Raw genomic sequence first — 19,020 nt, forward strand, 5'->3', positions numbered from 1 at the left:
TTTTGGGTATATAAAGCGTAGGGCCACAGGGGCTGGAGACAGGCTTCAGCAGAGGTGAAAGATGGAACTGGGAGCTGTAATAACTCTACTGAGCTCTCTTCTGATAGGAGGTAAGAACTTCCTCCTGGATCTGAGATTAGCAGAGCTTTTGGCTTTAAATTAGAGCCTGACTGTAGTGCTGATGGTTAACATAATGCTTTAGGTAAAGGAAAGATTTCTGAATGTCCATTAAAATGTCCATTTCTGTTTTTTTTTTTTTTTTTCATTTCAGCAAACGCGTACACAACAGCAGGTAAATATTATTAAATGTAATGGTTACATTGTGTTTTTTTCTTTCTGTCTATTTTTTCATTGCTGTACATGTTATTATTACCTCCCCTCATTTGGGAGATAGAATATCATGGTAGAATTATACATTGCTATCATGATAGCAATAATACATTCAAGGTTCGTGCTATAATGTATAATATTGGTATGCTGTGCTGTGGCCGTAGATCAGCACAGCAGTGCCAATATTACATGTTATAGCACAAACCTCGAGTGAATAATTGCGATTATACCACAGTTACATTATCGCTATGTACTGAAAGATTCTGAGTTAAAGAGGACGAGAATATACGATCCGGTTATAAACATTCTGCTAGTTAAAATAGTTCCGCTGCTGCTCTGTTTGTAGCTGCGCTGTTTGGCTTGTAGGCGCTGCACTGTTGCTAGGTTACCTGTATGTAGTGCAGTAATACATGGAGAGCCTCGGGTACAGCGCATTACCAGCTGATAACGGCACTCATAGAACGCCTGTCAGCCAATCACATTTCAGGGTCGGAATTAACTGTGTTATAATAACTAGCATAGCAGAGAAGCTATGTTACCTGTATCAAAACCGAAGTTAAGAACGTTGCAGAGGCTATTGCAATGTCATTAAATATGCATTTTCCTGTTAATATAGGATATTACAGTGTGTTGCCAAATTATCAGCCTTTTAATAAAAACTACAATAACAGTTCTAGTTATAACTCGTTACTAGCATTAGCTGTCAGGCAGTTAGCTTAGCTAGCTAACATAAACATTACCCATATACACAGTTTATTGTTGCATTTGATTCATAACCAGTTGTTGTCAGGGGCCCTAGGCCAGGTCGGGGCCCTAGGCAATCGATTGGTTTGCTTGCCTTGTTGCAATGAGTCTGTCAGTAAGCTACAGCTAGCTAGTAGCTAAAATCATCTACAGTGAGTTATGTTGTGTTTCAATTACCTCAGAAGTTAAATGTTGGAGCTGGGAATGACATACGTTACACCTGGACCATCGGCATTCCTATTAAACAACAGAATTTTTTATACTATTTTAAAACATTAATAAAGTGACAGAAACCCGGTGAATCAAACCCAAAATATTTGCCTTTTTTATGTCCAAGATTAGCACTGTTAGCATTGCCCCAAGTTAGCACTGTTGTAGTTAGTGATACCACTGATAACATAGCATTATGCAGTGTTTTGCACATTTAACCTTCATGGAAACATGTTCAAAGACAGAAGTATAACATAAACTGTGCAATTGCTCTATTCTTGTTTTTAGGTGTAGCTGGGTCATGTGGTGGCTACTACACTGCATCTAGTGGAGCATTTCACAGCCCTGGGTACCCCGGCAACTACTCCAATTATGCAGACTGTTCATGGCATATTAGCAGTGGAGGAGGAATGAACATACGCTTGACCGTCAATTCTATCGAGTAGGATTTTACAATGAAATATTTGTCCAGTGCATCTCACAACTGTTTACAAAATACATTGTTAGGCTTAACTGAATTATTTTACCTGTACGTACTGTATCATTTAAAGTTTAGGAGTTTTTTGACATTTTTTATCTTTAACAACCTTCCCTAAATGAATGTGCCATGGATGGCATAGATGGGAAAGAGGACATCCCACATTCCACTTGCTTTTTTCATATTGATGTTTTTTAGATGATCAAGCTTTACCCATAATTGGCCATTTTGGTTCACTCTTCTTAACAGAAATATTTTTATTCAGACACATTGGAGTATTTTCCAGCATAAATGTCCTGTTTAAGACCATCCGCAGCATCTCAATCAGATTTTGACTAGGCCACTCCAAAACCTTCATTTAGTTGTTTTAAGCCATTCAGAGGTGGACTTTGAATTATTGTCCTGATGCAGAACCCAAGTATGCTTGAGCTTGAGATCACAAACAGATGGCAGTGAAGTGTTGCAGTTCCCAAACCAGATGGTAATGCAAGTGCTCAGGATGCTTTCTACAGTCCATCTGTAGAACATTGTTAGGATTGAAAGTAGAGGCGCTGCTGGGCTTTCTTTGTAATGGAGCTGGTGTTGAGGGACCATGTGAGGTTCTCTGCATTGTGAACACCGAGGAACTTGGTGTTCTTTACAGTTTTCAAAGCAGAGCCGTTGATGTTCAGCGAATGGTGGACAGCTGGAGCTCTCCTGAAGTGAACAACCAGTTTTCACCCAGTTTCATTCTTATTATTGAATCATTACACTGACCTTAACTGAGGCAAGTGAGACCTGCAGCTCTTTAAATGTTGTTCTGTGTTTTTTTGACCTCCTGGATGAGTTGTCCATGCCCTTTTGGAATAATTTTGGTCGGCTGGAGTCCCAAAGCCTTAGAAGTTAATCTGTAACCTTTCCCAGACTGATAGATGATCAGTGATGACTTTGTCTTTTCATCTCTTTTTGAATTATTATTATTTTTTTTCATGTTGTCAGGCAGGTTCTATTTAAGTGATTTCTTGATTTTACAGGTCTGGCAGTAATCAGGCCTGGTTGTGATAGAACTCAAAATAAAATTAGAACTCATTTTCATAAAGGGCTAGATTGGCTTGAATATATTTTTCTCTTAATAAATGAAATCGACATTTAAAAAGTGTTTTTTATATTTATTCAGGTTATATTTGTCTGATATTAAAGTTTGTTTGATAATCTGAAAAAATGTAGGTGCAAAAACAAACGTAATCATGCCACTGTATATATTTATTTTTTTGTTCCATGTTCTAGTGTGGAAGCACATACACACTGCGGCTTTGATGGCATTCGTGTGTATGATGGTGGCTCCACCTTCTCACCATTAATTGAGACAATGTGTGGATCTACAACAAAGACTTTTTTTTCTCGGGGCAGTGACCTGACTATAGTGTTCTTCAGTGACGGAAGTGTTGTTGGTCAAGGTTTTGTTGCCAGATGGGACTTTGAGGGTGAGTGACCCATCCACTTTAATGTATTATATTTCAGCAGAAAAACATAAAAAGCAGGAACTATAAAGTGGTTTATTAAATAATATGAGACTAACAATATTTAAGTTTTGTTTTGTGACGAGAACCAAATGTATTGCCATAACATTAACATAAAGTGTTATCAGTTCCAAGTGGGGCCCAAAAGTCTGAAAATCTGTGTGTTTTCATTTAATTCAGAAAATATAAAATACAAATGTAAAGAATAAAAAAAGACATAAAAGTTATGATGAGTAAAATGACCCCACTGTATTCTAGGTAGATATTTAATTGTACATTGTACAATGTATATTTCCAATGGTAGCACATTTTTCAGAACATGTGTTTCTTTCTCCCTCCCACAGAATTCAATACTGGAACCACATGGCCTCAAGCGACAGAAGACTCAGGTATATTCTTTTGGCCCAGGATATCATTTATATATGTTTGAGTCCTTTGATAGTAGTTTGATAATAGCCTACTCTCTTTCTCTAACCAGAATTTATAACTTTTAATTTATATATACAATAGCTAAATTAATTACATTTATCATTTTTGCTAAGAAAGTATTTTAAACTGTACAATTAAAATGTATTTCTGCCAGGGAGCAAATAAATTCATGAAAAATTTAATAATAAATAACTGTTTTACAATTAAAAGCTCCCTGTAATGAACATCAGTCAGTAATAGATGCTGTAAATACTGTAAAACACGTCTTTAAATTCTAGGGCAACGCTTTATATTTTCATGTATCTTTTTTTAGGTAAAAAATACAAAAAAAATCTAGAATAATTTATAAAATAATTTAGATATTTGACTATATTTTAAAAAGTTTACCTAACGAAATATGGTCAATATGTAAATTATGTTTAAGTAAAGTCCAAATGAAATAAAAAATGGAATGTTCTTTAGTAATATTTTTAGTACGTTTACTGTATATACTATATGTATACTGTATACTTTTATTATGAGGCCAAAAATGGCATATTAGCCATAATGACTAACGACATAATAACGACTTCGTAGTGACCTAAGGTTCTATTTATAGAAACTGTAACATGGGGTCAAAGGGCACCAAGGATTTCCAAGCAGAATTAACATGATAACATTAATGTGTACATTATACATATCATTATATATATATATATATATATATATATATATATATATATATATATATATATATATATATATATATATATATATATATATATATTTACATACAGCTCTGGAAAAAAATAAGAAACCATTTCAATTTCTGAATCAGTTTCTCTGATTTTGCTATTTATAGGTTTATGTTTGAGTAAAATTAACATTGTTGTTACATTCTATAAACTACAGACAACATTTCTCCTGAATTTCAAATAAATAATATTAATTTATATAGTCATTCAGAACATTTATTTGCACAAAATGAGAAATGGCTAAAATAACAAAAAAGTTGCAGAGCTTTCAGACCTTAAATTATGCAAAGGAATGAAGTTCATATTCCTAAATGTTTAAGAATTCAGAAATCAATATGTGGTGGAATTACCCTGGTTTTTAATCTCAGTTTTCATGTGTCCTGGCATGATATCCTCCACCATTCTTACACACTGCTTTTGGATAACTTTATACCACTCCTGGTGCAAAAAATTAAGCAGTTCAACTTGGTTTGATGACTTGTGTTCATACATATTCATCATTTTTAAGTGGTCCCTTATTTATTTCCAGAGCTGTATGTGTAAGGTGGGGGCCAACATTTTATGAAGAGTAAAATGTCCATACTGTTTTCTGGGTAGATATTTAAATGTCCTAGTGCTTACCGGAACACATTTGTACAATTTGTGGTCTTAGTCTTAGCCTGTACTCCATGTTGGTTTCTGTATAATCTTGTGGAGTTCATGGCAGTAAATATCAAAGATTATACTTTTCATTCAAATTGCTATTCTGGTAATGTTATGTGTTATAAGAATGAGACTACATTAAAAAAAGAAATCAAAGCATTTTTACATATGATCTCTAACACTGTTCATTTAAGCCAGAGTTTTGGAATGGCCAGAACATGTCCCTCTTTTTGCCTCCCACAGACTTTAATACAGACCCCACAGCTTGGATCACAGAGTTTGATTATAATACAGAAGATTCAAGTTGGACCACAGACGTTACTGATACAGATTGGACCACAACAACAGCTGAACCAACTGAAAGAACTTCTCATGGTATCAATAGTTTCCTCCAATGCTATTTTTTCCACACTTCACAACTGCTACATAAACCATGACCAAGTTGTGTCATTATAGGGCACCTTCTGCCCTGTGTACAGTTTTCTCCAAAACATAACTGCATCACTGGCTACAAACAAGCTAATCCTAGACATCATTAAGCTAGGAGTCTATAGCTATAGTGGTTGTAATAAACTGGCTCTGGTTGTAAAACATGATGCTTGTCATTCCAGGAAGGTTAGCATGAAACATTAGAGAAAAAATTTGTTCCAGGAAAGTTCTGCAAATGTGTGACGTAATAATGATTTGCATCACAACGTTATTAGAACACTTAACACTTAACATTCCCAGGTAAACTAATTTCAACATTATGCCAACATTAAAAGTAACATTTCTGGCGCCGAGTGGTCCAGCGGTCTAATGCGCTGCCACTATGAGCGGGAGGTCACAGGTTCGAACCCTCGCTCATGCAGCTTTGCCATCAAGCCATCAAGCTGCTGGCGCTCAGAGGGAGCACAATTGGCTCTGCTCCCTCCGGGTGGGTAGATGGCGCTCTCTCCCTATCACACTTAAGGTGGCGCTGGGCGGCACAAGGCGTCTGTGAGCGGATGAATCGGAACCTGGCCGCTGTGCTTTCCTCCGAGCGCGCTCGCTGCTCAGGCAATGACTCATCAGCAGCAGCTCGAAAAAAGCGATGATTGACTTCACACGTGTCAGAGGAGGGTCACGGGCGTCACCGGTGATGGGGACGCACAAAGGGATGGGACAATTGGATATCCAAATTGGGAGAAAAACTAAAACTAAAAATTAAAACACTGACACAAGTGACGCTGAAGCGGTTTTATCAGAGCGTGTAAAACATCCAAAATGCTTTTTTTTTTATAGAAAAAAAATATGTTGAAACAAAATACATTAATGCAAAAATATCAAATATGGATATTTGACACCATGTTTCATTAGCATCTAATAAATAAACATGATACAATACATAGCAATATCAAGGTTTTGTCCCACCCCTATTTTACATAAGTGTCCATATTTAGTGATTCAAATTATTTTATATTTATTATAATATATTTTATAATTATTATAAACTTGCTGCTTATTGCGCATATTTTTTGGTGGTGATGCACTTAATGAGCCTAAATGTTAAAATGTATTTCTGCCAGGGAGAAATAAATTAATGAATAATTTAATAAAAAATAACTGTTTTAGCATTAAAAGCTCCCTGTAATGAACATCAGTCAGTAATAGATGCTGTAAATACTGTAAAACACGTCTTTAAACTCTAAGGCAACGGTTTATATTTTCATGTATCTTTTTTTAGGTAAAAAATACCAAAAATGGCATATTAGCCATAATGACTAACGAATAATAAAGACTTCGTAGTGATCTAAGGTTCTAGTTATAGAAACTGTAACATAGGGTCAAAGGGCACCAAGGATTACCAAGCACAATAAACATGATAACATTAATGTATACATTATACATATCATTATCTATATATATATATACATACAGCTCTGGAACAAAATAAGAAACCATTTCAATTTCTGAATCAGTTTCTCTAATTTTGCTATTTATAGGTATATGTTTGAGTAAAATTAACATTGTTGTTATATTCTATAAACTACAGACAACATTTCTCCTGAATTTCAAATAAATAATATTCATTTATATAGTCATTCAGAGCATTTATTTGCACAAAATGAGAAATGGCTAAAATAACAAAAAAGTTGCAGAGCTTTCATACCTTAAATTATGCAAAGGAATGAAGTTCATATTCCTAAATGTTTAAGAATTCAGAAATCAATATGTGGTGGAATTACCCTGGTTTTTAATCTCAGTTTTCATGTGTCCTGGCATGATATCCTCCACCATTCTTACACACTGCTTTTGGATAACTTTATACCACTCCTGGTGCAAAAAATTAAGCAGTTCAACTTGGTTTGATGACTTGTGTTCATGCATCTTCATCATTTTTAAGTGGTCCCTTATTTATTTCCAGAGCTGTATGTGTAAGGTGGGGGCCAACATTTTATGAAGAGTAAAATGTCCATACTGTTTTCTGGGTAGATATTTAAATGTCCTAGTGCTTACCGGAACACATTTGTACAATTTGTGGTCTTAGTCTTAGCCTGTACTCCATGTTGGTTTCTGTATAATCTTGTGGAGTTCATGGCAGTAAATATCAAAGATTATACTTTTCATTCAAATTGCTATTCTGGTAATGTTATGTGTTATAAGAATGAGACTACATTAAAAAAAGAAATCAAAGCATTTTTACATATGATCTCTAACACTGTTCATTTAAGCCAGAGTTTTGGAATGGCCAGAACATGTCCCTCTTTTTGCCTCCCACAGACTTTAATACAGACCCCACAGCTTGGATCACAGAGTTTGATTATAATACAGAAGATTCAAGTTGGACCACAGACGTTACTGATACAGATTGGACCACAACAACAGCTGAACCAACTGAAAGAACTTCTCATGGTATCAATAGTTTCCTCCAATGCTATTTTTTATTTTATACATAAACCATGACCAAGTTGTGTCATTATAGGGCACCTTCTGCCCTGTGTACAGTTTTCTCCAAAACATAACTGCATCACTGGCTACAAACAAGCTAATCCTAGACATCATTAAGCTAGGAGTCTATAGCTATAGTGGTTGTAATAAACTGGCTCTGGTTGTAAAACATGATGCTTGTCATTCCAGGAAGGTTAGCATGAAACATTAGAGAAAAAATTTGTTCCAGGAAAGTTCTGCAAATGTGTGACGTAATAATGATTTGCATCACAACGTTATTAGAACACTTAACACTTAAGATTCCCAGGTAAACTAATTTCAACATTATGCCAACATTAAAAGTAACATTTCTGGCGCCGAGTGGTCCAGCGGTCTAATGCGCTGCCACTATGAGCGGGAGGTCACAGGTTCGAACCCTCGCTCATGCAGCTTTGCCATCAAGCCATCAAGCTGCTGGCGCTCAGAGGGAGCACAATTGGCTCTGCTCCCTCCGGGTGGGTAGATGGCGCTCTCTCCCTATCACACTTAAGGTGGCGCTGGGCGGCACAAGGCGTCTGTGAGCGGATGAATCGGAACCTAGCCGCTGTGCTTTCCTCCGAGCGCGCTCGCTGCTCAGGCAATGATTCATCAGCAGCAGCTCGAAAAAAGCGGTGATTGACTTCACACGTGTCAGAGGAGGGTCACGGGCGTCACCGGTGATGGGGACGCACAAAGGGATGGGACAATTGGATATCCAAATTGGGAGAAAAATGGGGAAAATCTGAAATAAAATTATAAAAAAAAGGAACATTTCCAAAACTAAAAATTAAAACACTGACACAAGTGACGCTGAAGCTGTTTTATCAGAGCGTGTAAAACATCCAAAATGCTTTTTTTTTTTTTTTATAGAAAAAAAATATGTTGAAACAAAATACATTAATGCAAAAATATCAAATATGGATATTTGACACCATGTTTCATTAGCATATAATAAATAAACATGATACAATATATAGCAATATCAAGGTTTTGTCCCACCCCTATTTTACATAAGTGTCCATATTTAATGATTCAAATTCTTTTATATTTATTATAATATATTTTATAATTATTATAAACTTGCTGCTTATTGCGCATATTTTTTGGTGGTGATGCACTTAATGAGCCTAAATGTTAAAATGTATTTCTGCCAGGGAGAAATAAATTAATGAATAATTTAATAAAAAATAACTGTTTTAGCATTAAAAGCTCCCTGTAATGAACATCAGTCAGTAATAGATGCTGTAAATACTGTAAAACACGTCTTTAAACTCTAAGGCAACGGTTTATATTTTCATGTATCTTTTTTTAGGTAAAAAATACCAAAAATGGCATATTAGCCATAATGACTAACGACTAATAAAGACTTCGTAGTGATCTAAGGTTCTAGTTATAGAAACTGTAACATAGGGTCAAAGGGCACCAAGGATTACCAAGCACAATTAACATGATAACATTAATGTATACATTATACATATCATTATCTATATATATATATATATATATATACATACAGCTCTGGGAAAAAATAAGAAACCATTTCAATTTCTGAATCAGTTTCTCTGATTTTGCTATTGATAGGTATATGTTTGAGTAAAATGTTGGTTTCTGTATAATCTTGTGTCCCTCTTTTTGCCTCCCACAGCTTGGATCACAGAGTTTGATTATACTCCAGAAGATTTAAGTCGGACCACAGACGTTTCTGATACTACAGATTGGACCACTGCAGCAACTGGTATCAATAGTTTCCTCCAGTGCTACTATTTTTTCCACACTTCACAACTGCTACATAAACCATGACCAAGTTGTGTCATTATTTTGTTGTAAGTAAGCATTAGCTTAGATTTAGCAATATTTCCATTTTGACTCTTAAACAACCTCGTAATTCAGACAATCCAGTGATGTTCATATAGGAACTATATACCACAGAAATTATATAAATAATTTTAGTTTTCAAAAGTCTTTGAAATGTCACCGGGCAGTTATGTCTGAGACGTTATTAATAAGAAGTCCAGTCACTGACTGAATTATGACTGGGAGTCCTCGTAACACTTAACCCAGCTGTCTGTTCAAGGATAAAGACCAGCCCTTCAATGCTGAGAGTGTAGGATGGTCAGTGTGCTTGTGGGGAAAGCTCCCCTCAATAAGGAGATCTGCACAAGCGCAGAAGCCATAACAAGCAGAAAAAAACTAAATGAATTGTGCATCATGGAGCCAAACACTACAAACTAGTCACGTTGTTTTTTGTCAGATTTGTTCAGCGATGTAAAATATGTGGCTGAAATTGTAATTAGAGCATTTTGGTCTCTCCTTATTTGATAATAACCCCCCTGGTGGCATTGCAAAGATAGTCGCAGAGTGAACTGACTTGCCTATAAAGACTTTTGTTATATCCACTCATATCTGCTTGAATGCGGAGAGACCAAAACACTCTGAACTAAAAGTCTAATTACCAGTTTGACAATATATTTTACATCATTAATCTGATAAAACATATAGCGTTTGGCTACATGATGCACAAAAAGCCTGACTTTTCAGCTTGATATGGCCACTGCGCTTGCACAGGTCTCCACATCGAGGGGGTGGGGCATCCCCACTAGCATGCTGACCCTTCTTCCTTTGCAGTGTAAACAGCAAGCTGATTGGTTCTTTTTGTTGAAGGGTGGGAATTTATCCTTGAATGGATGCAGAGTTAAGCGTTGCGAGAACTTTCATTCATATTCAAACCAGTGGCTGGTCTACTAATTAATTTAAAATCTGGTTAGATCTGGAGGGCAAAATTTGGGTATACAAATTGATGAAGACTACAGATTGATGCAGGACTTTAAGCGATATATATTTGGAGACTAAACACTATGGGACCTATTTTAGCGGTCTATAGGCAAGCCATCAACCGTTCATGCACCGTGAAGCTTGATTTAAGGCGTGCCAATATGTCTTAGTCTGCTGCACGTCCTTGTGTGCATTGCCAAGATAGCAATGAACGTCTGACTATTGTCTAGGCTTTTTTCAGTCAGTGGTGCATCTGTGCCAAGATAGCAATACACCAGAACTTTAGCTGAACACACCTCATTTCCAGCTTATGAACCATTTTTATTGGTCTATTCATTATAATATTATATGTTCACAAAAAGTAGAAAATTAAGATACGTGTGTTTTTTGGCAGTGTGTTGCAGTGTCTTTGCTATTGTAACAACGGGAAAAGTTGGCTCGAAGCATGCAAATCGAATGTACTCATTCTCTTAATAAAGCATGGGTGGTTTTTGCGCATAACATGCAATAAACCAATCAGTGTGTCACTTGCCATGAGCTTAGCTGGCTCAAGGCTCTTTAACACACATACACTGACTGCAGCTCTTTAACTTTTTTCATTTGTGGCTATTATTATTCCACTGTATATCCATAAAGTGCCTTACATTAGAACAGTTCTGCTGCTATTACAATATATAAATAGAACACACTACAACTATATTACACTAAATCTTTTTAAACTGTTTAACATAAGTTTATAGAAAAAAAAATATGTTGAAACAAAATACATGAATGCAAAAATATCAAATATGGGCATTTGACACCATGTTTCAGTAGCTTATAATAAATAAATATGATACAATACATAGCAATATCAAAGTTTTGTCCCACCCCTATTTTACATAAGTGTCCATATTTAATGATTCAAAATTCTTTTTTTTCCCCATCATCATTTACACTAAGTGGTTATTATAAACTTGCCGCTTATTGCTCAAATTTTTTGCTGGTGATGCACTTAATGAGCCTAAATGTATTCTTGTATTGCTTTTAACACGTTTAATATCCCACCTGACATGCCAACAAAGCGTTTACATTTACAGCGTTTACATACATTTACTTCAGCAGTTCTATTCAAACCCTGAATTTACATCAGCCATGTTTATCTAATCTAGTCATGAATTTAAGTCGCATGACAGTACACTACAACACCAGGTTACACCACTCCAACAACAGGTTACACCACTCCAACAACAGGTTACACCACTCCAACACCAGGTTACACCACTCCAACAACAGGTTACACCACTCCAACACCAGGTTACACCACTCCAACAACAGGTTACACCACTCCAACACCAGGTTACACCACTACAACACCAGGTTACACCACTCCAACAACAGGTTACACCACTACAACACCAGGTTACACCACTACAACACCAGGTTACACCACTCCAACACCAGGTTACACCACTCCAACACCAGGTTACACCACTACAACACCAGGTTACACCACTCCAACAACAGGTTACACCACTACAACACCAGGTTACACCACTCCAACAACAGGTTACACCACTCCAACACCAGGTTACACCACTCCAACACCAGGTTACACCACTCCAACAACAGGTTACACCACTACAACACCAGGTTACACCACTCCAACAACAGGTTACACCACTACAACACCAGGTTACACCACTCCAACAACAGGTTACACCACTCCAACACCAGGTTACACCACTACAACACCAGGTTACACCACTCCAACAACAGGTTACACCACTACAACACCAGGTTACACCACTCCAACACCAGGTTACACCACTCCAATAACAGGTTACACCACTCCAACACCAGGTTACACCACTACAACACCAGGTTACACCACTCCAACAACAGGTTTCACCACTCCAACAACAGGTTACACCACTCCAACAACAGGTTACACAACTACAACACCAGGTTACACCACTCCAACAACAGGTTACACAACTACAACACCAGGTTACACCACTCCAACAACAGGTTACACCACTACAACACCAGGTTACACCACTCCAACAACAGGTTACACCACTCCAACACCAGGTTACACCACTCCAACACCAGGTTACACCACTCCAACAACAGGTTACACCACTCCAACAACAGGTTACACCACTACAACACCAGGTTACACCACTCCAACAACAGGTTACACCACTACAACACCAGGTTACACCACTCCAACACCAGGTTACACCACTCCAATAACAGGTTACACCACTCCAACACCAGGTTACACCACTACAACACCAGGTTACACCACTCCAACAACAGGTTTCACCACTCCAACAACAGGTTACACCACTCCAACAACAGGTTACACCACTACAACACCAGGTTACACCACTCCAACACCAGGTTACACCACTCCAACAACAGGTTACACCACTCCAACACCAGGTTACACCACTACAACACCAGGTTACACCACTCCAACACCAGGTTACACCACTCCAACAACAGGTTACAACCTTTAAATCACGACAGCATTCCATATAAAACACTGTGACATTTTTACAATAATGTTTACATTTAAATTAACATGCTAAACTCAGATATGCCACTATGATTCAACAGCTGCATGGGGGGCAATGCTTTCTTTTTCTCTCTCTCTCTCTCTCTGTCTCTCTCTCTTGAACAGAACCTTCCTGCAGGTGGAACTGTGGCGCCAGTTTCAGCAGTTGCTCCTGCAGCAGCTCCTGCCAGTACAATCGAAACTGTTGCCAGGACTACTACGGTAAGTTATCAAATGTTAGCACAATTATAATCATGTAAGCAGAAAGCCTTTATAGGCATGTAGCTTGAGCTGACTATTTGTACCTCATCTGTGATTTCAGTAAAAAAAATATTATTATTATTGATGTTTAGAATAATCTTATTTAATTTTTTTTATATTTAAGCTTGTCAGTTACTCCTTTTATGTTGAAATCTTATTACTTGATTTTATTTTTGAAAATTTACACTTTTTTTTATTCAAATTTACAAAAAACAGATTAATAGGGCAAGGCAAAGTGATGGTCAATAAATAAAAATAGGTCAGTACCGAAAAAAGCTAACAAACAAAGATCTAACCTAAAGAGTAGTCAAAAAAGGCTCGCCAAAAAAGGGACAAAAACTCAAAAGAAACTTGAGGCAGAACATCTATGTAAAAATAGGTTCAATACCGGGCAAAGAAGTGAGTGAAAGTATATGCTATTTATAGTGCTGAGTCCAGGTGTGTACAATCAGTAGGAGGGCGAACCGGAACACTGATGAGTCACTTGATCCGACATGTCTGGAGAGTTGAGTGCAGGTGTATCATGGGAAATGGAGTTTGTTTCAGGAGCATTGGAGTCTGTGGCAGGCAGACAGACAGTGACATGACTGACAGATACAGTATTAAATAAATGAACAAAATAAGATACTCCAAAACACAGAATTTCACATAGCAGTTTAGTGATCTATTATTAACCTACATTAAATGTACTCGTCTCCATGCCCAGCACGATTACACATTCTCAGAGAGGGATCTAAATCTAAATCCCCAAATCCCCCAAATTTACAGACTGTCACTTTAATAAATCTTGTTGTTTTTTTTTTTTTTTTTGTGTGCATACCTACCTGGACTAGTTGTGCTGTTAGTTTGTTTATGTGGAATATGTATTCTATTCACTTTTATTTCTTGTTTAATTCGATTTTGTTGTAAAAGCTGCTCATCTGAGTGAAAATAAAGGTTAATTGATAGTTTGATTGGTCTGAAATGCTCTGCTAAAAGCAAGAAGGTGTCCAGATTTATTATGACAGAGATATAAGAAGAAGTATTAATAGTTTTAATGTTTATTTTTTATGTTCTTTGTTCCAGCTTACTGCTTCAGCACAACAGAATCTCCCACAACAGGTAACAGTCTTTTAATCATGACAGTATGACTTATAAAACACAGCCTTTTGCCTAGTCCCTTTTCAGCTCTTACCCCTAACACTTTTCACACCAGCACTATTTGGTCCGGTTAAAATGAACTCTGGTCCGTTTGTAACTTTAGTGCGGTTGGATTGAGCAGGTGTGAAAACAGTAATCGCACTCGGGTGCGGATCAAAAGAACCGGACCGAGACCAGCTAGAGGAGGTGATCTCAGTCTGGTACCAAACGAACTCTGGAGCGGTTCACTTGTGGTGAGAACGTGATCCGGTCTCGATCGGATCCAGTTATTAAATATAAGCCATTTATTTGAGCTAAACTGCTGATAAAGCAAGCACAGTTTAAACTGATATATTAGCCAGATAACGCTAATTACCACAGCTGTGAACAAACACTGTGTTCATGCACGCGCCGTCTGTGCTGCATTCACTGCTCACAGCCGCATGACTCTGTTTATTATGTATAAATCTGCGCTGCACGTAGAAACACTGTGTTTGAAAGTGCAGAGTTTCAGCGTTCAGTGTTAAAGCACAGATATTTGCGCTGGAACACAAAATCTTCTCGCTGTATTTACTTTTTTCGTATATTTATATTTAACGTACTCCCGTGTCAGACAGCTCTGACCAATCAGAGGACACAGGCTGCTCGCGTGGTTTATTGAGGCGCATTTTGGTGCGTTTACATTTATGCCTATGTGAAACCAGACCGAACAGAGCGAGGAAACGCTCCAAGTAAACGAACTCATTAACTGATTCGGACCCTGAAAACGCCCTTAGTCCTGTTAAATAAATTTTTTAATGCTCATTTTGTCTGTTATTTTTGTACGGTCCCTAAAGTGCTGCATTGGTGCTAATACCTTTCTCCCCCTCTGTTGTACAGAATCTCCTTCCTGCAGGTGGAACTGTGGCTATAGTTTCAGCAGCTGCTCCTGCGACAGCTCCTGCCAGTACTATGGAAACTGTTGCCATGATTACCACCGTGAGCATCTCCAATCTCTGATTTAACACACAACAGCCACTCTGGATCATTTGCAAAGCATGCACCAGACTCAGATTTAGTGCATGCAGGCTATAGAAGCTGTTCTTTTGATTTTGCTGCAGTTCTCATTCGATTATTTTTGTGTGTTTTCTTTTGTGCAGTGTACTGTTCATCCACAACCCAAAGGCCACCAGGTAACACTGGAGTAACACTGATGGATTCTGATGATTTATCATACAGTCATATGAAAAAGTTTGGGCACCCCTATTAATCTTAATCATTTTTAGTTGTAAATATTTGGGTGTTTGCAACAGCCATTTCAGTTTGATATATCTAATAACTGATGGACACAGTAATATTTCAGGATTGAAATTAGGTTTATTGTACTAACAGAAAATGTGCAATATGCATTAACCAAAAAAATATGGGCACCCTTATCATTTTATTGATTTGAATACTCCTAACTACTTTTTGCTGACTTACTGAAGCACAAAATTGGATTGGTAACCTCATTGAGCTTTGACCTTCCTAGCCAGGTGTATCCAATCATGAGAAAAGGTATTTAAGGTGGCCAATTGCAAGTTGTTCTCCTATTTGAATCTCCTCTGAAGAGTGGCATCATGGGCTCATCAAAACAACTCTCAAATGATCTAAAAACAAAGATTGTTCAACATAGTTGTTCAGGGGAAGGATACACAAATTTGTCTCAGAGATTTAACCTGTCAGTTTCCACTGTGAGGAACATAGTAAGGAAATGGAAGAGCACAGGGACAGTTCTTGTTAAGCCCAGAAGTGGCAGGCCTCTCTGTCTCTCTCTCTTGAACAGAACCTTCCTGCAGGTGGAACTGTGGCGCCAATTTCAGCAGATGCTCCTGCAGCAGCTCCTGCCAGTACAATCGAAACTGTTGCCAGGACTACTACGGTAAGTTATCAAATGTTAGCACAATTATAATCATGAAAGCAGAAAGCCTTTTATAGGCATGTAGCTTGAGCTGACTATTTGTACCTCATCTGTGATCTTAGTAAAAAAAATCTTTTAGTTTCTAACCACATCCACACACTAACAGTTTTAGCTGAGTTCAATTTTTCTTTTATCATCATTATTATTATTATTGATGCTTAGAATAATCTTATTTAGGTTTTTTTTTTATTAAGCTTGTCAGTTACTCCTTTTATGTTAAAATATTATTACTTGCTTTGGATTTTATTTTTGAAAATTTACCCTTCTTTTTTATTCAAACTTTTATGTGGGGGTCCAAACAAATAATTATGAAAATAATTATGTAAAAAGGACACACACCCCTCAGATACTGTCACGGGAGCCAAACACAGGACAGACAAGTGTGGGTACAATATAGATAATAAAAAACAGTGCAAGTAAAAGGGCAAGGCTAAGTGATGGCCAATAAATGAAAGTAGGTCAGAATAGAAAAAAAAAGTTAACCAACAAAAGGCTAAGTTAAAGAGTAATCAAAATGGCAAAAAGGGTCGGCAACACAAAAGAAACGTGAGGCAGAAGATCTCTGTAAAAATAGGTTCAATACAGTGAGTAAAAGTATTTGCTATTTATAGGACTGAGTCCAGGGGCCTCGTGTACTAAGACTTGCGTGGACTTCCTACTAAAATGTTCCGTACGCTCAGACCTGAAAACCGTGCGTAGGCAGAATCCCATGTACTTTCTCTTAGTACATCACAATCAACTTGAAATCAAGCGCAAGTGCACGAAAACATCACACCTGCCATGACTCCTCCTTCAATTACGCAGAGTATAATGTTATAATAACAATAATAATAACAATAATAATATGCTAGAGTATAATATGCAAGTCAAGAAAGAAAAGTGTCGCAAGACGCATACCGTAATAACTAATAATTACCCATGTTTAAATGTATTATTCTAAGATGGATAATAAATGCTTTCATTTAAATGCTTTAAATGTGTTGCTTACCAAGAAGCCACACGTCACGCAGTCAGCTTGTTTTCTTATCCTCTTATGCTCTTGGAAATCTGAAACGGCTTATTAGCCAGTCATCCTCATGGGCCAAAAAACAGAATGGTCACGGAAAAGGCGCTCTCAATGAATTCGGCCATTAGCAATATTGCTACCACTTTAAAATAAGACTACCTTTATAAAGGGTTTATAAATGGTTTACAATTAGTTTATTAATGGTTACTAAATAGGTTATAAATGCCATAAAACTCATGAATAATCAGTTATAACACATATGTAGAAAGGGCAACAATATAGATGGCTGTGGGTTCACTATTTGTCAAAAAACAGGTCTACATAAATTTCTACGTATGTGTTATAACTTATTATTAATGATTTTTAAGGCATTTACAACCTAATTAGTAACCATGAATAAACTAACTGTAAACCATTTATAAACCCTTTATAAAGGTAGTCTTATTTTAAAGTGGTACCGCAATATTTTCCAATAATGCCAACGCTGCCATCTCCAACAACTCCAGCGCAAAACATTTTTTATATAATCTAGGCTAAGTGGAAACACGTTAAATGATCATTTTAGTAAGCCAATGAAAATGTCTGATTAATTTACTTTATTTTACCCAATAATGGCTTACTACAATGTGTGAATAAAGGATATCTTAATAGTTGTAATTTCAATGCATCGTCTCTAAGTGTCGCCAAGTTGAGTGCAGGTATATCAGGGGAAATGGAGTTTGTTTCAGAAGCATTAAAGACAGTGACAGGACTGACAGATATAGTATTTCTTAAATGAATTAAAATAAGATACTCAAACACACAGAATTTCACATAGCAGTTTAGTTATTTATTATTAACCCACATTAAATGTACTCGTCTCCATGCTCAGCATGACTACACATTCTCAGAGAGGGATCTAAATCTAAATTCCCAAATCCCCCAAATTTACAGACTGTCACTTTAATAAATATTGTTTTTGTTTGTTTGTGTGCTTACCTACCTTGACTGGTTGTACTGTTAGTTTGCTTATGTGGATTATGTATTTTATTCACATTTATTTCATGTTTAATTCCCCTTTGTTGTAATAGCTGCTCATCTGAGTGAAAATAAAGGTTGATTGATAGTTTGATTGGTCTATAATGCTGTGCTAAAAGCAAGAAAGTGTCCAGATTTAGTATAACAGAATTATGAGAGGAAATGTGAAAATTTTTAATGTATATTTTTCATGTTCTTTGCTCCAGATTACTGCCTCAACACACCAGGTTACACCACTCCAACACCAGGTTACAACTTTAAATCACGACAGCATTCCTTATAAAACACTGTGACAATAATGTTTACATTTAAATTAACATGCTAAACTCAGATATGCCACTATGATTCAACAGCTGCATGGGGGGCA

The 19,020-nt window shown here is 36.9% G+C and overlaps 1 protein-coding gene across 1 annotated transcript in view; it reads left to right on the plus strand.

Annotated features, from left to right (window-relative positions):
- The first annotated feature begins 246 nt into the window (after window positions 1–246).
- LOC103044438 (mucin-2) overlaps window positions 247–19,020 on the plus strand; it is a 30,250-nt gene continuing 11,476 nt past the window's right edge. Inside the window, exons 1-13 of the mRNA XM_049463633.1 lie at window positions 247–292; window positions 1,573–1,726; window positions 3,029–3,225; window positions 3,606–3,650; window positions 5,310–5,441; window positions 7,809–7,949; window positions 9,640–9,729; window positions 11,958–13,259; window positions 13,438–13,533; window positions 14,638–14,673; window positions 15,571–15,669; window positions 15,831–15,863; window positions 16,496–16,591. Coding sequence (XP_049319590.1) covers window positions 1,695–1,726; window positions 3,029–3,225; window positions 3,606–3,650; window positions 5,310–5,441; window positions 7,809–7,949; window positions 9,640–9,729; window positions 11,958–13,259; window positions 13,438–13,533; window positions 14,638–14,673; window positions 15,571–15,669; window positions 15,831–15,863; window positions 16,496–16,591 — 2,299 coding nt within the window. The 5' untranslated portion in view covers window positions 247–292; window positions 1,573–1,694. The remainder of the gene's footprint in view (window positions 293–1,572; window positions 1,727–3,028; window positions 3,226–3,605; window positions 3,651–5,309; window positions 5,442–7,808; window positions 7,950–9,639; window positions 9,730–11,957; window positions 13,260–13,437; window positions 13,534–14,637; window positions 14,674–15,570; window positions 15,670–15,830; window positions 15,864–16,495; window positions 16,592–19,020) is intronic.

This window comes from Astyanax mexicanus, chromosome 14 (assembly GCF_023375975.1).
Source record: "Astyanax mexicanus isolate ESR-SI-001 chromosome 14, AstMex3_surface, whole genome shotgun sequence".
NCBI classification, from domain to species: Eukaryota; Metazoa; Chordata; class Actinopteri; order Characiformes; family Acestrorhamphidae; genus Astyanax; species Astyanax mexicanus.